We start from the raw sequence: 27,362 nt of genomic DNA, 5'->3' as shown, positions 1-27,362 counted from the left end.
TACACTACCATTGCTCAAAAGTGATTAACTCTTCATTTCCTTACCTGTACTTGGCAGACACAATTTATGTTGCCCCATTCAAATAACATACACACTGAAGACAATTAACATCCCTAAAAATACCCAGAGATTTGTGAATGGAAGGGAAACTTTAAAAACATATTTTTATTACATTTATTTATTTATTGTATGTTGTTCTCTGATGCCGACATTTACACCATGGTATGGGATGTGCCCACACACATAGTAAATATAATTAGAATACATATTTTTGTTTGTTGTTTTTTAAGACACAGTTTCACTGTGTAGCTCTGGCTGTCCTGGAACTTATAGATAACGCTGGCCTCGAACTCAGATTTGCCTGCCTCTGCCACCCAAGTCCTGCGATTAGTCATGTGCCAGCAACACATGGCCGGAATTTTTTTTTTAAGTAATGCATGTACATGCATTTGGTACTCAGATCAAACTCAATCAACTTTCTACCCAAGCAAAAAAGAATTAACTGGTTACTTTTAACAGATTCACTGGTTAGTTACAGAGGGAATTAAACTCCCTAGCTTGGATGGAATACAGATTAGTGTGACTTGACATGGAAATAGCACACTCTTTCAAGTAAATAGTTCCCTCCAAAATACCTCTCTAAAAATAATTGTTACTACTCCTGCCTTCCAAATAAAACAAGAGAGAGAAAGAAAAATCACATTCCTATACAGAAATTCACTTCAGGGTAGTCCATACCTGTATGTTCCAAATCTGGAGCATTAAAGTGGAGCAACTATAAAAGCCCAGGTAGAGCAGGAGAAAATTCCCCTATCAGAGACATACTCAGGGTCATTCCTACTGGTGCCCCACCATTTTCCACTCCCGGCTCCTAAGTTTAGGATGACTAATAATAATGCACCATGAGAGAAAAGGGGAAATCTGTAGACAAGAAAACCACCTCTAATTTTAGAAACGTATCGTGGTCCTGGATTCTTAACGCACATTACGACTATGTGAGAGGTCGGGTGTGGTGCTGCGCACCTGTAATCCCAGCACTTGGGGGCAGAGATAGGTGGATTTCTGTGAGTTTGAGGCTAGACTGGTCTACAAAAGTGAGTTCTAGGACATCCAGGGCTTGTTACACAGAGAAATTCTGCCGCAAAAACATACATACACACACACCCCCCAAAAACCACATATCTGGAAAATCGTAAGACCAGAATCCTACTCCAAGCCAAATCAATAAGAATATGAGGGAAGCTGAGGTGCACTAAGTATTAGAAACCAGGAGCAGGAAGAGACAGCTTGCAAACACAAGCATGTATCAACACCATTCAGAGGGCTGTACATTCTATCACTGCGCCAAAGCTCCCAAGCATTTCAGTGAGGCCAATGATGCTGGAACCACACCAGACAGTGATGAAATGGAAATGCCATGGCTTTGAGGTTGAACAGTTTTAGGTTCAAATATCAGTGCTGAGATATTACTTGAATGCCTCAGTTTCTTTGTTTCATTAGAATGAAAGTAATGTATGTGTGCCAACAAGCACAGTACCAGGCACAGCCCGGAGTTTAACACACAGCATGACCCTTCTCTCCACTTCCTGAAGACACAGACTAGCAGAGGCTACAAGCCAGCTTCCTACAACTCGTCCAAGGTTGGCCTCAAGGGGATGCTTGGCTAACACTGCGCTCACCTGCTATGATGGAAAGACTTCAGCTTTGGCTGCAGCAGTACGAACAGCACCACGAGGAGAAGAATGAGTGCCACAGAGCTGGCAGTGGAAGCCACTATGGACAGTGCAGGAACCCCGAGTGACGTGTGGGTTTCTTTGTCTAAGAAAACAAGTTATCACAAACATTTGGTACCCAGGAACATAAAATATGAGTTCTACAAATGATGCAGTCAAATATCCCCTGCAAGGTACAACACAGAAACATTTAACAGCTGGGCCTTTTCAGGAAAATCTTTTCAAGTGGCCTATGTATGAATGGTGTTTCTGGAAACATTTCCTTTTCCTGTTCCTCAAATAAAAGATCCCCACCCCCATGCCCTCACTCTAGCCTTTGAAGTACATCTGGTACCTAAACACATTTAACTCTAGAGTTCTTAAAAACACCAATAGTAAACTCAACTATTAAAAGGGCCACATTTTTCTACTGCCATCCCCAGAGATTGGGGATTTAGCTCAGTGGTAGAGTGCTTGCCTAGCAAGCGCAAGGTCCTGGGTTTGGTCCTCAGCACTGAAGGTGGGGGGTTGGGGGAGACAAAGTAACCACGCCCCCCCCCAGAGCAGGGTATTTAAGAAGTGGGCAATAATAGCTTCTGTCCTAAGACCCTCAGCCTTTCTGTAAACCCCATATTAGTTCCAACCCATAGCTGAGGTGTTAGGAATATACATACTCTGGTTTTAAAGCCCAAGTGTGAAGCACAGAGATGGCCATATGACACACATTTCCCTTTAGGACTTGCATTTCCTATCATGCAAGACAAGAGGAGGCAGGAAGGAAAAAGCACTCTGTAGAGCAGGGCTGTAGCTCCATAACAAAACTATCATTTTCTATTCAAGAGAGAAAATGAAATGGAAGAGATGCTAGAAAATGTATTAGAACTGTGTTCACTGCTCACTGTGTTAGCAGAACACAGCACCTGACTAGGCAAACAGAAAGCCTCACATCAAAGGGATTTTACACAGCCAGGCAGATGCCTCAATAAAGACACAGAGACCCTTGACGGTTCAGTGGAATGCAATGTAATATGCACAACCAAACCCAATGACTTCCACAAAGACATGGAATACCAAAGACAGAGTGCCCAAGAGGCTTAATACAGCCAAAGGAGCTCTTGAAAAGCATGTGCCATTCCCTAGGAGCTAGGGAAAAAGCAGGACCCAGGCAGCAGGACCCAGGGTCCTGTTTACTTGCAGACTGACCTTCATTGAGATGACAGCTAACCTCCATGGCTGGCTTCCACTCGCCATTCTTGCAGGTCAGGTATTTGTAGTCGCCCTTCAACATGTAGCCTTCTGCACATAGGTACTCGATGACACTGCCTGCTGTCAGGGGGTCTTTGCAGGGCCGGGGGTGGCAAATGTAGCCACCATTCTCTGGCTCTGGGGGCAGAGGGCACACTGCAAAGACAAAGGGAGATGGTACTACAGTGAGCCTTTCCATGGACATCTTCTTTCAACAGCATGGCCCCGAAACATGAGGAGGCACATAAAACTATCCTTGGGAAAGCCTGTTGAACTAGTATGGAATTCAAGTTGTCCCTGACAGTGGGGAAAGTGCACCAGCAATAGGTCAGTCTGTGTCTACACCATTTCTCTCCTTCTCACTGGCCAGTAGACTCCAGAAAAGTTCTGTACTTTTAGACCTGATTCTAATAGTGCCGGAGAGAAGATAAAGTAACGGCAACTCACCAGGGCAAGTGTTAGGATGTTTATATCAATTCCAGGAAGAACTCCCTGGTATAATCAAAGAATGAGTTTGGCTTCTGAGAAGATTTCAGAGAGCTTTCCTGGGAGGATTCCCAAGCCCTGTGCAATCTCCCCCTTAGAAGGGGGGTTATTTATTTATTCTATGTGTATGAATGCTCTGACCGCATGTACACGTGCATGCCAGAAGAGGGTATCAGACCCCAGTATAGATGGTTGTGAGCCACCACATGGTTGCTTAGAATTGAACTCAGGATCTCTGAGAGGGCAGACAGTGCTCTTAACCCCTGAGCCATGTCTCCAGCCCATGTGCACCTTCTCTTGTCTGCCAGGCTTCACTTCCTTTTCCCACAATAAATCCTACATTTTTCCTCTAGGTATGACAATCTAGTTTTAACGTCATCTCTTAAAAGTCTGTGAAAGTTATCTTTTCTTCCTATAATGATAAGTATATTAAGCCCCACAAAGGTGAAACAACTTTTAGCCAAGATTAGGGCATGGCGAAAGCCAATCTGGGGCCAAAGTCAGGTCTTCTGATTCTAACCCTGGACTCTTCTTCCCATGATCGCTAATTCCTATCCCATATGCGGATTGGTTTGTAAGGTTATGTGTACCAAGATCACTCCCCCCCCTCAACTGGTCAACTAAAGAGAAGGCAAACAAGGTGTGGGTATGGTGAAACTGTGGTTTAGAAGACCTGTCATAGGAGCTGGAAGGCCCAATGTAGCTCTTAGGAGACGGAAAACTTTATTTCTATTGCACACAAATTACAGAATTGAATCCCAAGCCAGAAAGTACAAGGTGGTGTGTCTAGCCACTCTTGACAAACCCACTAAGAATCATTGGAAGTCTAGCCTGGGGAAGGCAGCATGACCAGCCACTCATGACCTCCACATTTCCAAATGTTTTACAAACACAAAACACAACAAAGATTTTTCCTAAGGAAATTTAGTTTTGCTGATTCCACGCCAGCCTATCCTCTATCACAGAGACATCTGTGTGGGAATTAGAATGGTCGTTTCCTCTGCTCACTTCCTCTAACAGGGAATTACACAGGCATGACTGACAATCAGGATAAGGCCCTGGCTTCCTCCCATGTGAATGCCCCATGGATGACATTCTGCATCTGTGCCCTTGCAGTCTTCCACCCTCTGACCCAAATGCTATTGGGTTGACATCAAGTCTGGCTCGGGGAAGGTTATCAAGTTATCACCACCGCAACAACTCCCCGCCCCCACCGCCAAAAAAAATCCAAAACCCTGCCCTCAGGCTGTACACACCTAGTGGTAGAAAACACACCATTTTCTTTTGTTTCATTATTTAAGTACATTTATAATTTTTTTTGGGCAGATGCTTGGGATTGAACCAGGGACTTGTCCATGATAGCTAGACAAGCATCCTATCACTAAGACATTCCGGAATTCACTTTCCCATTTATTTGTTCCTTTGGTCGAGGAATTGAGGATTGATTCCAGGGCCTTATGCATAGTATAGTAGTAAATGTTCCACTGAGCTACAGTTCCAGTTCACCATAGATCAGATTCACCTCTTTTTATAAAGGGCCTTAAATATATAACAAACTTCTCTTATTGTGAATCAAGGTGTTCTCTGGTTTTTGCTAATCAGCTCCACTAAACTGGTGCACCAGATTATTTCAGTTTTTAAAAGCTGCTTATTTAAGCTGGGCATGGTGGTGCATGCTTGTAATCCAAGCACTCTGGGATGCAGGGGAAGGAGGATCTCCATGAATTTGAGGCCAGCCTGGTCTACAAAGTGAGTCCAGCACAGCCAAGGCTACACAGAGAAACCCTGTCTCAAAACAAACAAACAAAAAACAAAACAAAACAAAAAAACCCAAAAACAAACAACAAAAAGTTACTAATTTAAAAAGTTGTCAAAGGATCTAGAAGTCTGTCAGCGACTATGAAACTAGAAAATAAATCCAAATAGAGTCCCTATCCCCTTGAAGGACACACCTCTGATATCCCTACCACCCACCTGGCTCAAAGTCCTGAACAGGAGAGAAGTTAACGTAAACATTTGTGTAGTTCCCTGTGGTGGCCAAGTCATTCAGAGAGCTGGGCAGCCATCAGCTGCTTTATTATTTCATTTCCCATCTTTTGTTCAGAATAGTAAAGCTCCTCAGACCTTCTGACTGACTCTTGGCTCTCTGCAGACTGTCTAACTGGTTCATTTCCTGGGCATAATTATTGCTGAACATTCTGGCTAGCTCCTGAGAGGAGAAAGGACCCACACAGAATCAGACCAGTGTGCTTAGAAGAGGCTCTCAGGGAAAGGGCTAGGGAAAGGGAAGGAAGGAAGGAAAGAAAAAGGAAGAAAGAAAGAAAGAAAGGAAGGAAGGAAGGAAGGAAGGAAGGAAGGAAGGAAGGAAGGAAGGAAGGTAGGAAGGAAGGAAGAAAGGATAGCCTATGGGGAATATGACCACAGGCTGGGGCTAAAGCATAGGCCTTCAGAAGCTTGGGTTTAACAGGAAGGAGAAAAACATCTACTATACATGTCTACTATGCTGCACATTTTCTCCCTGTAAATCTCATAAATAGATAGGATCTCAGTATATATGTAGTATAAAGTTAAAAAGTAAAGTGTACAGAGAGAAGCCAGATGTCTTTTGCTCTAGCCACAGCTCTCTCTAGAGATACTCAGCATGTAATTTTTCCTTATCCTACTAAAAGATCTCCACATGAGACTTATTCTAATATGTCCCAAAGACTGGGAATCCTGCTACAAAAGAGGAGCTCCGAGTAGCAGCTTGGGTAGGAGGGGCTCAGAGCAACTCTGGGAGAGATGTGCTTCAGATGATGCTTGTTTTCACCAGAAAGATGGGGGTAACGCAATGCATTCATTGAAGCAAATGCAGTAAGATTGGAGAATATAAGTTAAGCCCAGAGAGTCTTAAGTACCTCAGTTTAGTGGAGCTGATTAGCAAAAACCAGAGAACACCTTGATTCACAGTAAGAGAAGTTTGTTATATATTTAAGGCCCTTTATAAAAAGAGATGAATCTTATCTATGGTACACCAGATTATTTCAGCAGTACAAAAAAATAAACTTGGTATAAAATTATTTTGTGTTTATCTATGAAGTCACTCAAAGAAAGCAAACTGAAATACAGAAGATTCAGCATCAAGACTTTCAGACCCAGGTTCAAGAAAATAAAAAGGCACATACCTTTAATCCCAATGCTCAGAGAGGCAGAGGCAGGCAGATCGCTGTGAATTCAAGGCCTACAAAGCAAGGCCAGGACAGCCAAGGTTACACACAAAAATACCCTGTCTCAAAAAACCAAACCAAACCAAACCAAACCAAACCAAACCAAACCAAACCAAACCAAACCAAACCAAACCAAACCAAGGAAGGAAGGAAGGAAGGAAGGAAGGAAGGAAGGAAGGAAGGACAGGAGGGAGGAGGAAGGGAAGGAGGGAGAAAGAGAGAGAGAGAAAGAAAGAGAGAGAAAGAAAAGGAAGGAAGGAAAGAAGGAAGGAAGGGAAAGAAAGACGGAAGGAAAGAAGGAAGGAAGGAAGGAAGGAAAGAAAAAGGAAGAAAGAAAGAAAGAAAGGAAGGAAGGAAGGAAGGAAGGAAGGAAGGAAGGAAGGAAGGAAGAAAGAATAGCCTATGGGGAATATGACCACAGGCTGGGGCTAAAGCATAGGCCTTCAGAAGCTTGGGTTTAACAGGAAGGAGAAAAACATCAGGAAAACCAAACCCCACAATGCAAATGAACCACCCAACAACTTCTAGGAGCCAGGTCCTGGCCAGGAGGCTAATAATCTATACTTTAGGTTCTCTTGGACAATTCCTCATTTAAAGAGGGCATTTGTTCTTAACAGTGGGAAGATAATGAACTCATCTGATTTGGTAATACCACTAAATTTTTTAAGAGGGATAGAAAGTCAGATGACTGCACAGGGGAAACTTTCATTCTCCTAGCTTCTACCATCTCCCACAGATACCTAGGCTCCCAGTGTTAAAAGCCCTGTTCCCTCTGAGACTCAACAGCAACACTCAGCTCTACAGACTTTGAGTGAAGTAATACCTGAAACTGTCTTGTACCACGCCAAGTATGTGACAGCTCCTGATAATTCTTTATGTTTACTTTCATTTAGCCAAGTATACCCTCAAGAGAAGGGGCTAACCCATTAGGAGGCAGTGTCTCCACAAGGAATCAATATACTATAAGTATTCAGTGACCAACTAGCCAGTCACAGTGGAAACACAAATCAGAGAGAAATGACCCAGCTGAAGTTTCCACTTCAGGGTCACCTTGGCCTAACACATACCTCAGAAAGCAACAAGAATAACCATAGCCCTTCTAACTGTCTTGCTTTTGTTTTTTTTTTTTTGTTTTGTTTTTTTTTTGTGTGTGTGTGATCAGAGAAAGACAAATTAAAACAATTTTTTTTTTTTTATAACAGCTCAACAAGCAAAGTAAAACTCCAGGAATGGGCTTTGGGGCAAACAGAACTATTTGTTCTTGAACCCTTTCAAAGCAAGTAAAGAGCTATAGAAAACAGGGTTATGTAGACCCCAGTCTCTAAGGGATTGCAGATGAGTAGGGCAGGCATACACTTAAATATCTAAGTGTACTCTCAAAAGACTCAACAAAAGAGGCTTCTGGTTAACAATCACCAAAAAAAGACTACACTGTCAAAGCCAGGAGTTTAACAAACTGTTAAGTGTTCACTCACAAGTCTGAAATAATACAGTTTCAGACTAAAATCAGTGTGTTAGCATTTGTGATACAAACAAGTACAAAGAAATAGGTGTTTAGGGGACTGGAGAAATGGCTCAGTACTTAAGAGCAATGGCTGATTTTCTAGAGGATCAGAGTTCGACTGCCAGCACCACATGACGTCTCACAATCACCTATAATTCTAGTTCTAAGAGACCCAATATCTTCTTCTGGCCTCTACAGACACTGCATGCATGTGATGTACAAACATAGATGCAGGCAAAATACTAACATAAAATAAATACATAAGTAAATATCAATCTTAAAATAATGACAGTGCTGAAAGATGGCCAGAGAGAAAAATCTTCTGGGGACTGAGAGTAGGGGAGGGCAGAGAAGGAAGGTCCTAGGCCCAAACATCAATTCTAAAGAGGTGGTTATTCGAGCAGGACTGAAGTAGTACTATAAATGTCCTACTGGGCTATAATTCTAGCCAACAGTTAGAGGGTGTCCTTTCCACAGGTGTCTTTAGGAGGGCTATAAACATCATGGCAGACCATGACACTGTGAATGGTCATGAGGCTAGGGTCCAAATTTCTCGGATTGTTTGCAGTGTCCTCCCTCCCCTTGCCCCCCTCTACACCCATGTCTGTTTTTCCTGGCCACACCAGGTAAAAGCAGCTGTTTCATCATGTGTTTCCACTACATGTTCCACCTTGCTATGGGCTCAAGTGAATGGACTAAAATGGTGAACCAAAATAAACCCCTTTCCTTTTTTTAAGTTGTTTTTCTTAGGCTCTCCTGGCTTCTGCATTACTCATCACCATTTGAGTAGTCAAAAGTCTAAAAGGCTGCAGTGAAGAGAATCAAGATGGTTTCTCATGCCATTTTCAACTTCCTCATATGAAACAAATCTTCCCAGCAGACAGGCAGGAAAGCCATTGTCCAGCCAGAATCTTTCTTAGGAGAGCTTCCCACACTGGGGCGTGAGGCCAGTCTGCCATAGCTCAAGCCTTTCTCAGGATGTGGCTCTGTGCCGGAATGGGAGAGCAGAGGAGGAACCACATAGGCCTAGGCTGTCTCCCTGAAGCCCTTCTCACCCCCCCACCCCCCCCGCCATTATCTTCCCAAGAAAAGGAAGCCCAAGACCTGTTCCGGAACATCAGCAACTGGCAGACAGGTCCTTGTTTTAGGACTGGACTCCTCCCCCTCCTTTTCTTCCTCCTTCTCATAACCAGTAGCCTCAGAGGAAGAAGATAAACCATTTTCTTTTATTGCCCCAAACATGGCAACTTTTATTACCAGGAGAGAGCACAAAAAGCCCTTAGCTACTCAGAATAAAGTGCTATTCTCTTTGGCCAAGGATCCTGACCTTAAATCACACACACCCAGCTGAAACTCCCTCTTTTGCACTTCAGGGTTCTAAGGCTGTAGCTCCTGAACATCTCTCCAGCCACCACCAAAGAGCACAGGCTAGAGATTGCCAATGTGGGTCCAGAATTAGATGCCTAGCTTGTTTGTTGCCATCAAAAGTCAAAAGTTATCCATTACACAGCCTTAGGAAGATCTATCTATTCCTCAGTTTCTTTATCTAAAACAAGGGGATTCAAAGGTCTTTGCCTCACATAGTTGCTGTGGAAATTAATCCCAATATATAGGATAAGTACCTGATACAAGGTCTGTTATACATTCTAAGTGCTCACTAAGCAGTATCTTTAATATTTTTTCCTCTGTACTTCCATAACAACATCATTCCTTTCAATAAATTACCATGATATTTTTGCATTTATTTTTCCACAGGTTGCCCTTTTTCCATTTCCCCACTAAGTACCTGCACCCATCTGTCCCCATACTATAGGACAGGAATTTGTTCTCTCATGTTTGTTCCCCAGTGCTTCACACAGAATCTGACAGACAATAAATGCATAGTAGAAAGTGGTATGGAGCTTGAAAAGTCTGTTCACTGTGAATCCTGCCTTGTTTCTAACAAAACAGAGACTCTCTCTGCAAGTAAATCTCAGTCTCTAAATAAGCATCTAGCTAATCATGAAAATACACTGCCTGGTTAACAGCATCAGGGCAGAAGGACCACAGCATGGTCATAGACGTCAAAATGAATCTGAGTTTGACCCACGGGTCCAATCTGTGTCCGGTCAACTTCCCTGCCTCCTCTGAGCCTTACTCAACAGCAATATCTAGTTCTACTAGATTGATAAAAAAAAAAAAAACTTTGATGAAAATACTATATCATCCCACACTATAATATGCACTAAGACATTTTACATTTACGTTCACAGAGCAAATTAAACCCCTGTTTTTTGAATGGGGCAGGACAACGACTTTACAAAAGAGAGGGGGGATTGTTTCAGAAATTTCTGGTTGTTTAGAGAGGAGACAGGCAGAAAACAGCAGGATAAGCACCGTGGGAGTTCCTCCTTTGCTCTTTCTTTTCACCCTTTTCCATTTCCCCTTTTAGCTGTAGCTCAGGCTACACTTGGCTGACAAATGGCCTCCATATGGTCTGCAACCCTTTCACCTCTTCTTGTTTTCATAGCTCAGAAGGAGGGGAGAACAGGCTGACAGCTGGGATGGGTCCTTTCCCCATCTCACTGTTATGATTGCTAAAAGAAGGGGCAGGCAGAAGGGCATTCTCCATCCTGCTGGTATAGGTCCAGGCCTGGCTCATTCAGTGCTAGCCATCAGCTTCCTAGTTCAGTGAGCTACAGCGCACAGCTCATAGCTGTCCTCTATGCCCAGGATGGAAGGGATGGAAGAGTGACCATAAAAGCTAAGGAGTCAGGATATTCTGGGTGATAATGGTACACTGTAGCCCTCAGAATTCCACGTAGAGGAAGCCCTAGACAGTTACTCAGACATTGTTTAATCTACCACACAGAGTAACTACGATAATAAACTGAGGGCTTCTGGGGGTTTAAGATACTTAGAGAAGCTGGGCATGGTGGTACATGCCTATAATGCCAGCACTCAGGAAGACAGAGGCAGGCAGATCTCTGTGAGTTCAAGGCCAGCTAAGACTACAGAGAAACGCTGTCTAGAAAACAGGGCAAAACAAAACAAACACAAAAACAAAAGACAAAAAGCTAAGAGCCTGTAAAATCTAGGCATACCCATTTAAGAAGCACACATTTAAGTGTGAAACAAACTTAATCTCTATTGTTCCACAAGGTGGAAATGAGTAAGAGAATAACATTTATTAGTAGGCATTACACTGAAATTTTCTCACACTACAAGGAAGGTGTAATGATAATTTAGCCAGAGTAAGAAACTAAGGCTCTGACAATTTTGGTAATGGCTTGATATGCCATGGCTACTAAACTGTGGAATCTGGATTCAAACTCTGATTTGCCTTTAGGTGCTACATGGAATCTCCTGATTATGGATGTCACAAGAAAAACTCCCCCCAATTGCAATATATCACAGGGGATAAGAGACACAATACAAGCTGCTGGAACTTCTATCTGGAGAAGATTGTGCTGACTGCCTGTACTTGGAGATCTCCTAGGTTTACACATCACTAGGCAATATTTCCCCATCAAAGTGGGGAGAAAAGGACAGTTTCCTTTATTACAAACAGAGCTATTTAAAGATCACAGTTAACCAAAGCTGTACCTTGGAGAGATGGGGACATTTTCAGCTGGGCAAGTCTTTCAGAAATGAAATGCAAAATGTTGATACCACTGAATGCAGGGCCACTACCGCATCTCTGTTGAAGCTCAAACAGCCCTACTATGTCTCACCAGTGAGCCAGGCAGTACACACTGCTTTTAGGAGCTCAAGAGGCCACTGCTACTCACAGAGACCTGGACAACCTATAAAAAAACGAGACATTTAACAAATCCTAGTTATGGATGGCCATAGAGCTCTGCTGAGGCAGTGGCTTTAAAAAGCACCCACAGGAGTTGAGGGGTAGAGCTCTGAGCAGTATCTTCTTCTAGAGAAACAGATCAGACATTTTAATCTAAGGCATACCACGCAGTGAGCTCTATGCACTCTACAGGGGATTTGTGCCTGTCCACCTTCTCACAAGACAGGGACAACAGGATAGAAATGGGATGGAGGTTACTACAGGGGTATAAGCAGGTCTTGTCTTGATTTCTTCTGAACCAAAACATCTCAGAAACAAGGTAATAAAATTATATGGGTTGGAAGAATCAAAAGGTGTTCTTTCTCCTCCACCCTGTAGGGCAGTGGATCTCAACCTGTGGGTCATAACTTCATATCAGATATTTATATTACAATTCATAACAGCAGCAAAATTAGAGTTGTGAAGTAGCAACACAATAGTTTTATGATTGGGGTCACCACAACATGAGGAACTGTATTAAATGGTTACGGAATTAGGAAGGCTGAGAACCACTGCTGTAGGGGATGGAAGTCTCAGCTTTAAATGTTAAGCCACAAGATTTATTTGTTTTTGTTGTTGTTGTTTTCCGAGACATGATTTCTCTGTGTAGCCCTGGCTGTCTTCAAACTCACAGAGATCCACCTGCCTCTGCCTCCCAAGTGCTGGGACTAAAGGTGTGTGCCACCACCTATCCCAGGAGGGAAACCTGTACCAGCTGATCATAACCAGTGAGAGTATTATGTTGTTGTTTAGAGCTGTTTGTTGTTTTGGGCTGCTGAGACCTGAACAAATCCAACAACATGGTTACTATGGCAAGGGATCAGATCCAAAGAGGTCTGTGTGATCTGGCTGGAATATAGGCACACCCTTAGTACACACCTTTAATCCTAAACAATGATGTCTATTTGAGGAACAGACAAAGTGACAAATCAGAGAAAGATTTGACAGAATGAATCAAATAGGATATCCCAGCTCTCCTGAGAATAGACATGAAAAAGAAGCTACTTTAAGAGCAGCCCAGAAGGCGGTAGAGGTGACACATGCCTGTAATCCCAGCACTCTAGGAGGCAGAGGCAGGTGAATCTTTGTAAATTCAAGGCCAACTTGGTCTACAAAGTGAGTCCAGGAGAGCCAAGGCTACACAGAGAAACCCTGTCTAAAAGAGTCCAGAGAGAGCGAGCAGGAGACAGTACAGTAGAGTTAGGGAACACAGTTCAGCAGTTCAGTTGAGAGCACTTGAGTTCATGCAATTCAGAGGCCGTTTTCCCAAGGAAGGCAATTCAGTCAGCCTGGAGAAGCGTTTAAGCCAGAACAGCTGAGTCGAACTGCCCAGCCAGAGTTCAGAAAGGGTGAGCTTATTCAGCAGTAAGTCTCAGAGTCTGAAAATGTTCTAGGTATGTGTTAGCAGGCAGAGGCAGGAAGCTAAAGCCTTCAAGATCCAAGCTTGCAGCTTAGATTATATGGAAGCTTGAAACTTCCAAGCCTAGGGATAGTTAGCTAGAAATGCTCTGGGTTCAGCCCATGTCATGTATTTGCAAAGCTTAGGTACAGTTCCCATCTCATCCCCTCATCTGAGGAAATGAAAACAATTATTTACATGTGAACACCAGATGTAGGTGCTAAGAAGTAAACTTGGGTCCTATGCAAAAGCAGTAGGTGATCTTAACCAATGAGCCATATCTTCAACTAAGTTTCTTTTCTTTTTTAATACAGGGTCTCATCATGTACCCCTGGCTGCTTGAAACTCTCCATGAATACCATGCTGGCTGATCTAGTCTAAATTCATGCAAAGTGCAAGGCAAGGTAATCCTTTCTATAGTCCTAGGATTTGCCTGTGCTATGAGCCTGTACTTACTCTGGCATGTCTCCGTCCCTTGACCATCACATACAGCAATGTCAAAATACGAATTTGTGGGCCTGGCATGGTAGCACATATTTGTAATTTCAGTACTTGAGGAGGCTGATACAAAGTTGGCCTGGCCTACACAGTAAGACTTTGTCTCAAAACATGTGTATACACAACACAACACACACACACATACACACACACACACACATTAAACAATCACCTATGCCTGCCTGCAACTGATTTGTGAAACCTTGGGGCTAGACAAATGTATTGTCTCAATTCAATGTTTTATTTATTATTATGGTTTTTGAGACAGGGTCTCTCTACTGGCTGTCCTGGAACTCACTGTGAAGACCAGACTGGCACTGAATTCACAGAGATCTGCTTACCTCTGCCTTCTGAGTACTGGGACTAAAGTTATGCACCACAACACCTGGCTTATTAGTTTTGAGACAGGGTCTCCCCATGTAGCCCTGGCTGGCCTGGAACTCTCTATGTAGACCAGGTTGGCTTCTGCCTCCTGAGTGCTGAGATTAAAGCCATGCATCACTATGCCCAGCTAGTTTTGTTGTTTTGTTTTAAAAATTTAAAAATCAGGCTGAAGACCATGACCCTGTTCCCTTTTGTGGCCACTCTTAAGTCCTGGAAAACTTCTTGTTATTTTAAGATGAGGCCTTGCTATGGAATCAAACTTGAGATCATCCAGCCTCAACCTCCAAGCACTTAGGATTATAGTGGAATACATACATACATACATACATACATACATACATTTGGCCAGTTTAACAGTCCTGGTCAGGAGATATTATCTGATGTAACCTCACCTACTCTGTGTCTCTACAAATAGTAATGTACAAATGCAACATTTTATAAACAGAAAAGCCATTTAATCTTACTTTCTGAAGAGTAGATTTGAAAATATTTACCTAGAGGACCAAAAAAAAAAATTAAAGTCTTCATCTTATTGTTACTGGAAATAACCTTCCTAACAGGAATTCCTTCATTAACTTAAGAATTATCTATTGAATACTTACTATGTCCCAGGCTGGTGATAGAAATTAAAAAGTAAATAATTCAGCATCTGTCCTTAAAGAGAATCCAGTCTCTCTAGGGTATAGGATAAAGAGCCCCAAGTAGGTTGATATAATAGTACCATCTGCTCTTTGTTTAAGCCTCAGAGTTCACATAAGGAATGCATTTATTCATTCACTCCCTAGGGAAGGTTTTACTAAGTACCAAGCACTGTGCCAGGCAATGAAGGAAGGCAGGTAGAATGATGAAAAAGACAGTGGCCCTACTCTCTTGGGAGCTATTATCTAGTTAAGTGACCACAGCATAACTCAATATGAGATACAAGAAGTTTTGAACAAGGATTAATCCATTGGAGAAGAGACCAGAGGAGATGGAAGAAATTAATTTCCAATTTGAGGTGACCACAATGATAAAGGATTATGACAAGAATAAGCAGAACACACTGGGGGTGGACATAAAGGCAAATGCAGAAAAGCAAAAAGAGGTGGTTTATGTATGGTAAGTAACAAATATGTCCAGTATTAGCAGAAGATAGAGACTTAGAAAATTCAGGTTGGTAAGCAGGGAACAGTAGCCTGTTCCTCTAACCTCAAAACTTAGAAGCCCCTGCCAAAATGCAAGTTAAAGCCAGGCAGGCCTACACAGTCAGCTCCTATCTTAAGGGAAAGCAATGGGAAAGGATGTCAGATTGGTCTCTGATTCAGAAAATTAGGGAAGACCCTAAATGCAAGACTAAGAATGAGGACTCCTGGGTTCTTCTCCCAAGAGATGAATGTTCTAAAAATCCTTTCAGCCCTAAAATGTAGAAGTGCCTTGTTCATAATAAAATGAAAGTCTGCTTTATGGTACTAATTCTCCTTGAGAAGCCAGACACATAATCTGCATATATACACCTGAAACAAGTGCTTCCCAATGGAATTGATTGTGCAGTGTGGTGGAATGAGGAAAAGGGGGAAGACAGAAGAAAATCATGGATGTTTTCCAGTACAGTTATCTTGCTTCTCAGGTTTGCAGGCAGGCAGCAAAAGAACTGGAGGGTGGTGAGAAAAGGAATACAAGGATGGCTGGAGGTCAGTCTCTTTCCCAGCGGCTGTCACAGGGCAGCAGATGGAGCACATCCCTGGAGGACTAGATCCCAGAAAGCAGCTGCTCTCAGGTTCTAGTTCTCACAGATGGGGTGACAGGTCCTCTTTGCACAAGCTCAATGCCAGAAATCAATGGGTCCTATCGTGCCTGCATGTCAGACTCTCCTATCCTAGGTTTATATCCTACATCTACTTGTCTTTCCCAGACAGAGGACTGGGGAAAAAAATGAGACAACTTATGTTAAAAGACCACAATTGTAAATTAATAGAAAAGTATTATAAGATCTAATTTTACATAAACTGCCTGGAATTTGCTAGGAAAATAAGATGTTAATTATTCCAGATACAAACAGACATGACCATAAAGTTGAAAGACAGAAGGATGGGGCACAACCAGAGAAAACCTCTAAATGTCTCTGGTCCTCCTTTTCTTACCCAAAAGCACTGATTGCCTACAATCAAAAAACAGGCTAGACATTTCAGTATTAGAAGAGGGATTAAAGAATCCATAAAATGACGTGTGTGTACACAGAGTATAACTGTATGATTACATAATTAGGCATATTAAAGTATTTATATTGCTGAGACTAAAAGCCCCTTCTCAAAGGCATTCCACTAAGAGTTGACGGGGGAAAAGAAGATAGAATATACAGCATCTAATTGCAATCTTCCAACATCAGACACTGCCAGCTGGTGCCAGAGCTGAATTCTCTTAATTAAAGTGTTGTAACAGTAAGTATGAAAGACATTGTATGTTTACCAACTCTATTCAGTGACCAGCCAGGCACAGAAGAGGCTCGAAATACTATTATAATTAGAAAGATTTTTCTAGAATAATGGTAACCCCCGTTTGGGATGTTAACTAGTTTTCCCTAAAAACTTTATTATTTAAAGTACATAATTAACAACTCTATACTCAAAAAGTTGGGGACAAGGGCTAAAAAAAAGTTTACAGTATAGGAGCTGTTTTACTGTTTGATGGTTTTCTTAAGTTCTCAAACTTGAGACTTTGCAAATTAGAGAAAGCTAACAACCATCTTTGACCAGGGTAGACGTTATTTATTTATTATTTATATAGAGTTCTGCCTGCATGTGTGCCTGCAGGCCAGAAGAAGGCACCTTACTATAGATGGTCATAAGCCACCATGTGGTTGCTGGGAATTGAACTCAGGACCTTTGGAAGAACAGCCAGTGCTCTTAACCTCTGAGCCATCTCTCCAGCCTCCGGCAGCTTTTATTTAACAGATTTAAAATCATATGTTAAATACATTTAAGTGGAATAAAAATTGGTAAAAATAAGCATATACGAATGAGTACAATGTACAGCCATAAAGAAGCTAGGTACCTACATAATATATTCCAGAAAACACTCTCACAGTTCTGCAAGGGCCTTCTATATTTATAAAGAAGTTTTATTTAGGTATGACTCTTAAAAGTATAGTAGAATTTGTTCCCCTACTTCTTAAATGGTCTAACAAAGTCAAACAATGAGTTTATATGTTAAAAGGAAGTCATGCTCTCAGCCAGAAAATAGACACTAAAATGCTTAATTATATCCTGCCTCTTGACTATAACCCTGGGCACTGCAATCTGGGTATTTCAAACAATAGTTTGTAGCTGTGTGTGTGTGTGTGTGTGTGTGTGTGTGTGTGTGTGTGTGCGCGTGTCTTTTCTTCTTCATAGCTGAGCAGGGCTGCTGACTCACTCAAGTAAATGTTCTACCCACACTGACCTCTCCACCACCACCTCTGGCACATTCACTAACCAAATTCCAACCTTTTTCAAGTATGTCAGCTTTATAAGACCTATCCTTCTTATAACTGAAACTAGCAATTTCATTTTCCATTTTCAGTTTAACCTTACAAAATAAAAATTCAATTCTAAAAGTTCCTGCTGTAGTATAGATGGCCACACAGAGGGAATGTGCAACATAGCTCAAAGTATGAGCCTGTTTTCACAGTATGATGTTCTTTCTCAGCTGCTGAACATCCGTTCAAATTTATTTATTACCCAGAGGCATCTGGGTGTTGATTTACAACTGACCAGAAAGCAGGTTGTTCCTAAATGTCCACAAGTAAACTTCAATTTTGTTTCAGATGCCCTCGCTTCCAAGGGCTCAGAGTCACTGTGATAAAACTAGAGAAAACATATTCTTAAGAACCCTCACTTGCAAACAAAGAATGTGGTTATGACCAAGGATCTGTCACTCAACATATACATCTGCATTTCCCAGAGAGCAGGTTTGTATCCAGAGTTCGAGGTTTGCTGTGCTATACAAGGAAAGTTCAAGTTCACCAGAAACTACACAAGCCTGTTACTCAAATGATGCTCATCCTGGGCTTCTCCAGTCCCTGCTCTTTGTTGAAAAGACTTGTCAACTGTGCAGATAGTGCCCTGAAGACTTCACAGATGCTTCCAGCCAGCCTCCCAGTAGAACATTAGCTGCACAAGTTTCTTCTCCAGCTGACAGCAGCTCAGCCTATGGTAAACAGAATCAATGTGCTCACTTCTCCATACAAGTGGACAATGTCCTCTAAGGCAGTCCCTTGCCTGCAAAACCAAACCAAACCACTCAGCTAAGAGTATAGATGCTATAGGACTGATTCTGAATTCTAGGCCCGATGCTTTCTCCTTCAGTCCTTCCTTAGTCCCCTCGATCTTCTCATTGCAAGACAAAAAAAGGACAAACTGCAAGTTCTGCTTGAACTTTGGCAGATAAGCACTGTTTGGGGCGGGGGTGGGGCAACTTTTACTCAACTATAATGAGATACTTCTCAACACAGCAAACCCAAACAGTAGCTTTCAAGAGAAGGGAAAGAATATTTTGCTCTTTAAGAGCAGTAAATGGGGTGAATGTTGAAAACTTTGGGCTTTCCCTTGGCACTTTTTCTGCCTTACGAGCCCCAGATTACTTGGTGGAAAACACCAAGGCTGGTAGTGGAGCTTCAGCTGGGCCTGGCAACATGTGGGATTAACACACAAAGAAATGCTCACTTTCTAGGGCTATAGGCCATGCAATGGGTCTCTGCCAAGCACCTGAGTCAGGTCTGTGGAAAAGGGGCAGCTCCACCAAGGATCAGTATGAAAGCAAAATGCATTCACTTTCTTAGGCAATTATTTTACTTTCCCCACTTCTACAAGGCATTAGCAGATTTTGAGATGAGTGTGTTTATGTTTGTTCATTCCCGCAGAATCTCCTAGTAAATATTAATTTTCCCAATTTTTATTTCTTATCAAGCACAACAGCTAGATTCTCTATTAAAAACACCTTTTGACTTCTCTCTTTTATTTTAGTATAAACTCAAAGTTTCCTATTGGAAATTGTAAGGGGACAGATATAGAGGAAGGCTATTTCAGTCAACACTGGCTAGGGTTTTCAGAAATAATACTCTTTCACTACCAACTAAGTATGAAGTGACTAATGTCCCTAGGAACTGTGCAGTAATCTTTAGCCAGTCTCATCCTAAAACGATCATGTTATGCTAGACTCTACTGGGAACACCTGAGAACTTCACATTTGGTGGAGGCAGGACCTGGTTAAAGCTTTACTCACACCCAACAGCTGATCATACTCAGCCAGCTGCAACCTAGGGCTTTAGCTGTGAGGTCTGAACTCGAAAAGCTGATGCCACCACTCCATGATCACCCAAGACAACAGCAGCCACCTGTCAGCCACCCCTTTCCCAATGCCTACTTCACCATTTCCTTTTCAAGTATGGGCAATTGGGACTCTTTCCTGCTTCTACCTGGGGTTATATTCTACTTTATTCTCATAGGCTAACCTTTTCTAACCACATTTTTTCCTCAAGATTCCTGAAGATGAATCTTCCAAATGTTGCCAATTTCTATTAAGTCTCAGGCCAAATATGTGCCTCAACTTAAACCCAAATCAAATACTAGCTGTTTCTTAGCATCTCCTTCAGAAATTTCCCCTCTGAACTCATCTCCAATACCAACAATCAAGCACACAATCCTATAACATTATGTTCACAATTTAAAATGTGTGTCCTGCTTGTCCAGCAGCCATGAGCAACTCATAACACACCTACTTTCACCACCTGGGGCACATTTAAGTCACTGGGCAACCAGAAACAGCCTGTGTCCAGAAAGCTGATACTTCTCATAGACAAGCATAATGCTCAAAAACACCCTGGGTTCTTGCTTCCTGGGAAGTCCCTTCTACAGGCGGTTCCTGAACCAGGCCTAGCCGAGACTGAGACTTCTGCAGACAGCCCACATTGCAACTTGCATCAAGCAGCAAACAAAAGATCTCACAGCACCCCACCCCTGCTGCAGGCTCTAAAGCTCTTGAAAGGCACCCTTGTTTAAACAAGAGGTGCTGTACATTTTTGGGAAATGATGAAGCAACTTCCCATAAGAGAAAGGAAAAAAGTCCCCAAGTGCAAAAAAAAAATGGCTTCTTGGAAACCAGAACACCTTCCCTGCCAAGGCAGAGAGAAAGGGATTTAACATCTAGGCCCTTTATCCCTGGCAAAGCTGCTCTACAGGAACAGAAAGAGATGGGCATGTAGGAGAAAAACAGGAACTCAGCGTAATTTCCAGAATCCTAGCATTATCAGGCATCTGATCCTGCATGATCCCCTAAGTCCAGCCCCTTCCTTTTCTCCTCTTTACATATCTTAAGCAATGGATGTGGTCCAAAAACTTGGGTGCAAATGCAATCATATGTAGACACATTATAGCATTTGTTATTTAAAAACAACTGTAAAATGACTTTTCTGGAGGTTGGAAAATCCTTTTGCTACAGTCACACTTTGTTTGTTTTGTTTTGTTTAAAGAGGAAAAAGGAGGTAGGATACATTTTGTATTTCACATACTTGGTTAGATTATAAGACAGTTTTCTCCTTTAAATTTTATTTTCATTCATTTATTCCTTTATCTTCTTTTTAAATGTGCATGGGTGTTTTGCCTGCATGTATGTCTGTGTGAGAATGTTGGATCCTGGAACTGGAGTGACAGTTATGAGCTGCCATGTGGATGCTGGGAATTGAATCCAGATCCTTCAGAAGAGCAGCCAGTGTTCCTAATCACTGAGCCATCTCTCCAGCCCCAGTTTCCTACTTTTATCAGAGTGGTTTCAGGGCAGGTACATGTATAAACTAGGAGACACAGAAAATTCCTATCAATCTGCTTGGTATGCAGAGCTTATCAATTTCTCAAATTTAATTTTTAAAACAACCATATTACTATGATACTGGAAGTACTCTTCACAGTATAGAAGGAAGAAAAACATCATCCACAAAGGAAACTTCCATCAGGTTCCTGTCTGCAAACAACAACAAAACAAAACAAACAACCCTGACGCCTTGATAACATTTAAGATATTCATACAGTATTTTGGAGGGTTCTACCCCTACTTCTTTGGCATAAATCCTCTACCAAATCTGAGAATTCATCCCCATCTATCCTGTTGGCTTGGGCTAGATAACAGCTTGTAACAACCCACCCCCTCACTTTTTCCTAATGGCTGAAACATGTAACCCACCCACCCCTTTTATTGTCCTCCTTACCTCATCTTTACAGTAGCTATTCTCAAGAAGAATGAAAGAGCCATAAACAAGCTGCTAAGGAAACCCTGACTCTTTGGATGTAGAAAAAAAAAATCCCACAAAATGTCCTTTAGGGTTCTCCTCTTCTCCAGTCCACCCTCCTCCGCTACAGACATTTGGGCCTAGACCATGAAGCAGGAGCTTCCTTTCTGGGTAATCATTGCTACAAAGCAATTTTAGAGAACAAAAGTTAATCTGCCTAAATTTTATTGCCTAAGTTTATTAAATTTTGCTTTGAACACTGCTGTACCATACAGAATTCTTTCTCTGGAGCCTCCCTTCAGGCGGCAGTAACTTATAGACATTGCTCACGTATCACTTTTAAACTATACCAGATAGCAATTTATTACTTTTTAAAATGAGCAGTATGTGGATTGATGGTAAGGAAAGAACTTACAGTGTTTCTCTGAGTTTATTCAGTGTATCCCCTCCCTGCAGGCAAGCTATATTGAAAGATAATTTATTACCGTGTTTCCACCAGCTGTTTAAACCATAAGCTTAAACCATAACCCTCTTTTCTTGCAGCTACTAAAAACTGGGCTGCAAAATGACAGGGGCCAATTCTATATATAGAATTTATGGGGAAGGAACTTGAAGGAAGGGTAGAGATATATCATATTTCTTCCTCTAACAAAGCCACAACTAAAATAAAGACAGGAATTAACTTGGAGGAGCTGGGGATTTAGTTCAGTGGTAGAGTGCTTGCTTAGCAAGCACAAGCACTACCCTGCCCTCACCCCTATGAGGGTCTAACACCGAAACCTTCATTTTCATTGGAACGGTTGAATTAACAGGCCAAGGGAATCACCCTCTCAGGGTGACTGAGGAACAACTGGAGTGTGACATTTGAGTTAAAACAAAGCAAAACAGCATAACCAAGGCACTGGAGGCACATGCCATGATGTATGATGGGAATAAATGATGCCTGGGAAGACGTAAGTTCTGGAATGAAAGCTGGAAGAAACGATCAGGGTTATGCTGCTACAGAATGTGGACTTTGTTGTTGTTTTGAGACAGGGTTTCTCTGTGTGGCCTTGGCTGTCTTGAAACTTGCTCTGTAGACCAGGCTGGCCTCGAACTCACAGAGATCTGCCTGCCTCTGCTTCCCTAAGTGCTGGGATTAAAGGCGTGCACCACCATCACCTGACTCTTGGCTCCAAGTTTGAGATTTTAAGAGTTATTTTAGCAGGGTGGTAGAAGGGAGATTTGTGGAGAGAGGAACAGAGAATTCACTGGAGACAGGAAAACCAGTAAGATATAAGACCTTGAGTGTCAGCTATTTTTTGCTTGGAGTGGGCTGTCATTTGTGCCCTTGACTAGTTAACCACCTGGCTGTGTGCCCACCTATCCACCCCTACAGATATCAGAGGAATAAGAATATCAGTGTCTCTGGAAGGGGATACTTCTAGAATCTCTCTGTCACTGGTAGATTCTGGTCTCTGAACAGCAAGCTACAAAACCAGAGCTCCAAAGTGAAAAGTATGCAGCACTTCAGAGAGTCACAGCTGTAGTCTGCAAAATGCCAGATGTCTCTCTTAAACAAAGTCTGAAGAAAATGGCAGACCTACCCAGTGCTGGAACTGGTAGACAGTCAGCTCTGGGCCAGTCCCCAGAGGACCTGACAAGGGGGCATCAGGCATCTCTGAGGCCACTACCAGAATTCACCTGCGACTCAAAAACCTATTCGTCCTGCGCATGTGCTGAGCCACATATGCAGTATCGCCCTTCCCCACCTCACCCAGAGACTGTCTCTGTAACCCGTCCCCTAATGAAACCTCCCACGTGGAACCTGTCGTGTGGCATGATTCATGAACCCACCACATAACTCCACTGCATAAATCCTAACACCCTGCTCCCATTCCCCACCCATGAAGAGGTATAGAAAATGTTCTGTTTAAACTGGGTATTTTGGGGACGAAACAAAATTAAATGAATATTATTTCTAGTTGTTAAAAGTCCTGGGAAATGGAAAGTACCAGTCATAAAATACACTCTAAAACTTCTAGAAGAAAATATAAGAGGCTCTATTTACACAGTGTTCTACCTGCATGTGTACATGCACACCGGAAGAGGGCACCGGATGACTCATGGGTCATGAGACACCCATGTGGTTGTATGGGAATCGAACTCGGAACCTTTGGAAAAATAGCCAGTGCTCCTAACCTCTGAGCCATCTCTCCAGCCCAAGAGGCTATCTTTATAAAACAAGGGTAAGAGACTATGCTTTCTAAGTTCAAAAGAATAACTGGGGGGGGGACACACACGTGTGCTACAGTGTGCCTAGGGAGGTCAGAGTGGGTTCTCTCCTTCCACCAGGCTTGTAAGGCAATCACTTTTATCTTCTGAGCCATCTCGTACATCCTGAGAGACTATGTGAAACAGGGCAAAGAAAGTACATCCCAGAGGAAAAAAATACTAGTAAAGGAACAGTTACAACACTGGTTCTCAAACTCTTCATTCTCAGGTTCTTTTAACATCGTTAAAGGCATCAGCAGAGGGAGAAAGCACACGCATGCATATGTAGGCCAGATGGTGTGCTATGTGCCTGTAGTCCTTGCTACCTAGGAGCTGAAGTAGCTAGATAAGTCACTGATCCCAGGAATTTGGGGCCAGTCTGAGCAACACAGTGAATGAATGCTTCTTAAGAAAGAAAAAAATTCAAAATTATTAAGGACCCCATGGCACTAATGCAGAATCTGTTCCTGTTATATGTGAAAATAGCTAATTTATTTAATTTATAAATTCTTTTAAAAATAATAGGAAATGGACATTAACACTGTAAGATCATGACAAGACATATAGCCTCTGTAAATTAAGCTTCATACATGAGTGCAAGAGGGCAAATACTCTTTCAATGTTAATAAGAAAATAGCTTCAACCCTGTCAATCTCCTTCAAGAATCTCAGCCATAGAAAAAGTTAAAATAATCTATAAACTAGGAGATAATGAAATAAAAAATTAAAGTCCCATGAAGATTTCATTTCTTGTTCATTAGACAGCAGTATCTAACACTATCAGCTGCAACAAGAATGTTGAGAAACTACTGCGAAAAAAGAATTCTCTCCTCTTTCAGTAGAAGCCTAAACTGGAACAAGTATTTAGTAGAGCTAGTTGACAAGATGCACAAAGTTGGAGTCACGCACTTACCACAGTCCAACAGCCATACTGCTAGGGGATACCCCAGGAAGTCCTGTGTACATAGCTTCTTTGTTTTAGTTAGTTTGTTTTCTGGCAGGATCTCACTGTGTAGTTCTGGATGGCCTGGATCTTGTTAGGTAGGCCAGGCTAGGCTCACACACCAATCTACCTGTTTCTGCCTCCCAAGTGCTGAGATTAAAGGTGTTTACTACCAAGCCCAGCCTTGTGTATACAGCTTACGACACATGTACAATGCTCTTTACCGCATTGTTTAAACGAAAGACCTACAGATCAACCAGTGACAATAATTTTATTTTATTAACACAATTATAATTTAGTTGTTAATGATAATTACACAAAAGTGTAACGTTACAAATATTATATTAATGCAGCAGAATGCTACATTATATGTAAAATATACATATTAATACTGCTAATTCTAAAAAACTGTGGAAAAGTTATAAAAGCTTACTATACTTTCAAACACATACAGAGGGCTGAAAAGATGACTCAGCAATTAAGAGCACTTGTTGCTCTTGCAATAACCCAGGTTTGATTCGCAACATGCATAACTCCAGCTCCAGGAGATCTGACACCCTCTTTCGGCCTCTCCAGACACTGATTATGCATGTGGCACATACACATACAGGCAAAACACACATAAAAGAAAATGAATAAATCTAACAAAGTTTTAAACATACATACTCTACATTGCTTAAGAATACATGTTTAGGTATACAATAGCCTAGAACCCATGTATGATCAAATTGGTTTGCTATTGTTGTTTTATTTTTGAGATTATTTCTCTTACTTCTGGGCTTAAGCAATTTTCTCAGCTCATTTTCTCATGTTAGGACATGAGAAAGTGCATATACTGTTTTTTCAGTGTTTACAACTTTTTGGAGAAATGGTTACAGATTTAAAGTTGCTGGTATCTCAAAGACACACATATATATAAATGTTCTTTTTTCATCTACAATATTTTTAACCAATAATTTCTTGTATTTTTCAGGCAGTTCTTCCAGGACCAGTCCAGGTAAGCAGAAGCCAGGGCTGGGCTCCTCCAAGGGGGCTAATATTGCTTCAGCTGTTGCCTCAGGCTACCAGAGGTGCCCTGAATACTCTTTATAGACAGTGTTTTGCAATGCCCCCAAACTAAGGCATATCATTTCTCACCAAGGCATGTTGGAACTTGAAAACTGTTTTCTAATCTTCAGTACCCTAGGTCCCATTTGGTCTCTAAGTACAGACAGAAATTGTAAGAACTCACTTAGATGTAGACCTGTTTCCAGCAATACTGTGACTAACTTTACCCCTCTCCGAACACTCTCATGTGAAAGCTAAGACCCAAATGGGATCTGTAAAGGTACTCTTAACAGAGTAACTATAAGCAAGTCAGAACTCTGCTGAAAGGTACTCAGTCACAATGGCTTACCACCTGCCTTTCAAGTGAGGCCAGCAACTGACCCAGCTGCTGCAGACAACTTAATGTATATCTTTTATTACCCTCTGCTCTCACATTCATTTTCCCCATTAGACCTCAATGACAGCAAGCTTCACACTGTCAAAACTTAGATCCTTGATCTCTGATGCTTTCTGAAACCACAGAAGGCAAAATGTTCTTGGATTGGTGGCTTGGTGTACCCCACTTGCCACAGAATAATGAGGGAAAGGAGAGTAAACTTTCTGCCTCTGCAAGAAAAAAATAAAATCAGTTTCTTCTCTTCCGTGAGGAGGACTGAGCTCTGAGAAACTGTTTCACATTTATTATTATTATTATTACTATTATTATTTTAAAGAATGTGTTGTTGGTCTGCTCCTTAGGTCATATAGGGATGGGAATCTGATTTTAAAAGCACAGCAAAGGTAGAGAGGTGCTGGGGCAGATGAAAAGGACCTACCACTCCCACCAGTGCTGGGAATTAAGCAAAGTCAGTATTAATGTTAAGTTCTTTGAATTCTTAATATAAGCATTTGTAAATAGGCAAAGATGGTGGGGGTACGAGGCAATCTGACAACTTAATTGGCAGCTGTTAAGCTCTTTTTCTGCCCTGCCTACTTTAAAAGAACTGTCAGTCAAATAGCCAGCCTATCTGACACCAGCTCCTGCCATCTATAATGCTCCATCCTTGACAAAATGGCAACTAATTAATTACCTGGGTTCCTAAGGACTGAGCCTCAGCACGGACTGTTTAAAATAGTTTTCAATGGACTTTTTGCTAGCTTCAGTGAACTCTAGATGACCCTGCAACCCTAGGTCAGAAAGGAAGTATTTCTGGTGGCCTAGCAGAGACTATTGGTGCTAAGGAGGCAAGGCTGATTAGTCCAACATACAAACCTCAATGGCTGTGATTAGTCCACACATCCTTTACTGGGCTATATAAGCAGGATGCTCAGGTTCACTTGCTAAGCCAGCCAGAACACCTCTCTTATGCTGCCTCCTCTTACTTTTGCAGCACCAGAGTGGGTAAGTTCATCAAGTGGTCTTTTCTTGCCTCCTTTTAGTAGTATAGGCTGAGAGAAACAGTTTTATGGAGAGAAAGCCATACAGTTGGCAGGACTAGCTGTGAAAACAGCAAGGCAGCTGGTTACTTTACAGCTGAGGAAATAGCAGCTAAAGAGTTCAAGAGAAAACCAGGGCAGAAGGAGATGACACTTGAGGGCAGACAGACGAGGCTGAAGTACAGAAGCAGTATGGAGGCGAAGAGGAGAAAC

General features: G+C 42.0%; 1 protein-coding gene across 1 annotated transcript in view; it reads right to left on the bottom strand.

Moving 5' to 3' along the window:
- Positions 1-27,362, bottom strand: part of Susd6 (sushi domain containing 6) — a 91,820-nt gene that overhangs the window by 9,149 nt on the left and 55,309 nt on the right. The window contains exons 3-4 of the mRNA XM_021633517.2: positions 2,916-3,113; positions 1,680-1,818 (exon numbers count right to left, since the gene is read on the bottom strand). Coding sequence (XP_021489192.1) covers positions 1,680-1,818; positions 2,916-3,113 — 337 coding nt within the window. The remainder of the gene's footprint in view (positions 1-1,679; positions 1,819-2,915; positions 3,114-27,362) is intronic.

Source organism: Meriones unguiculatus, chromosome 7, assembly GCF_030254825.1.
Source record: "Meriones unguiculatus strain TT.TT164.6M chromosome 7, Bangor_MerUng_6.1, whole genome shotgun sequence".
In the NCBI taxonomy this organism is placed as follows: domain Eukaryota; kingdom Metazoa; phylum Chordata; class Mammalia; order Rodentia; family Muridae; genus Meriones; species Meriones unguiculatus.
Note: the sequence above shows the minus strand (reverse complement) of the source record. Positions and strands in the feature narration are given on the sequence as shown.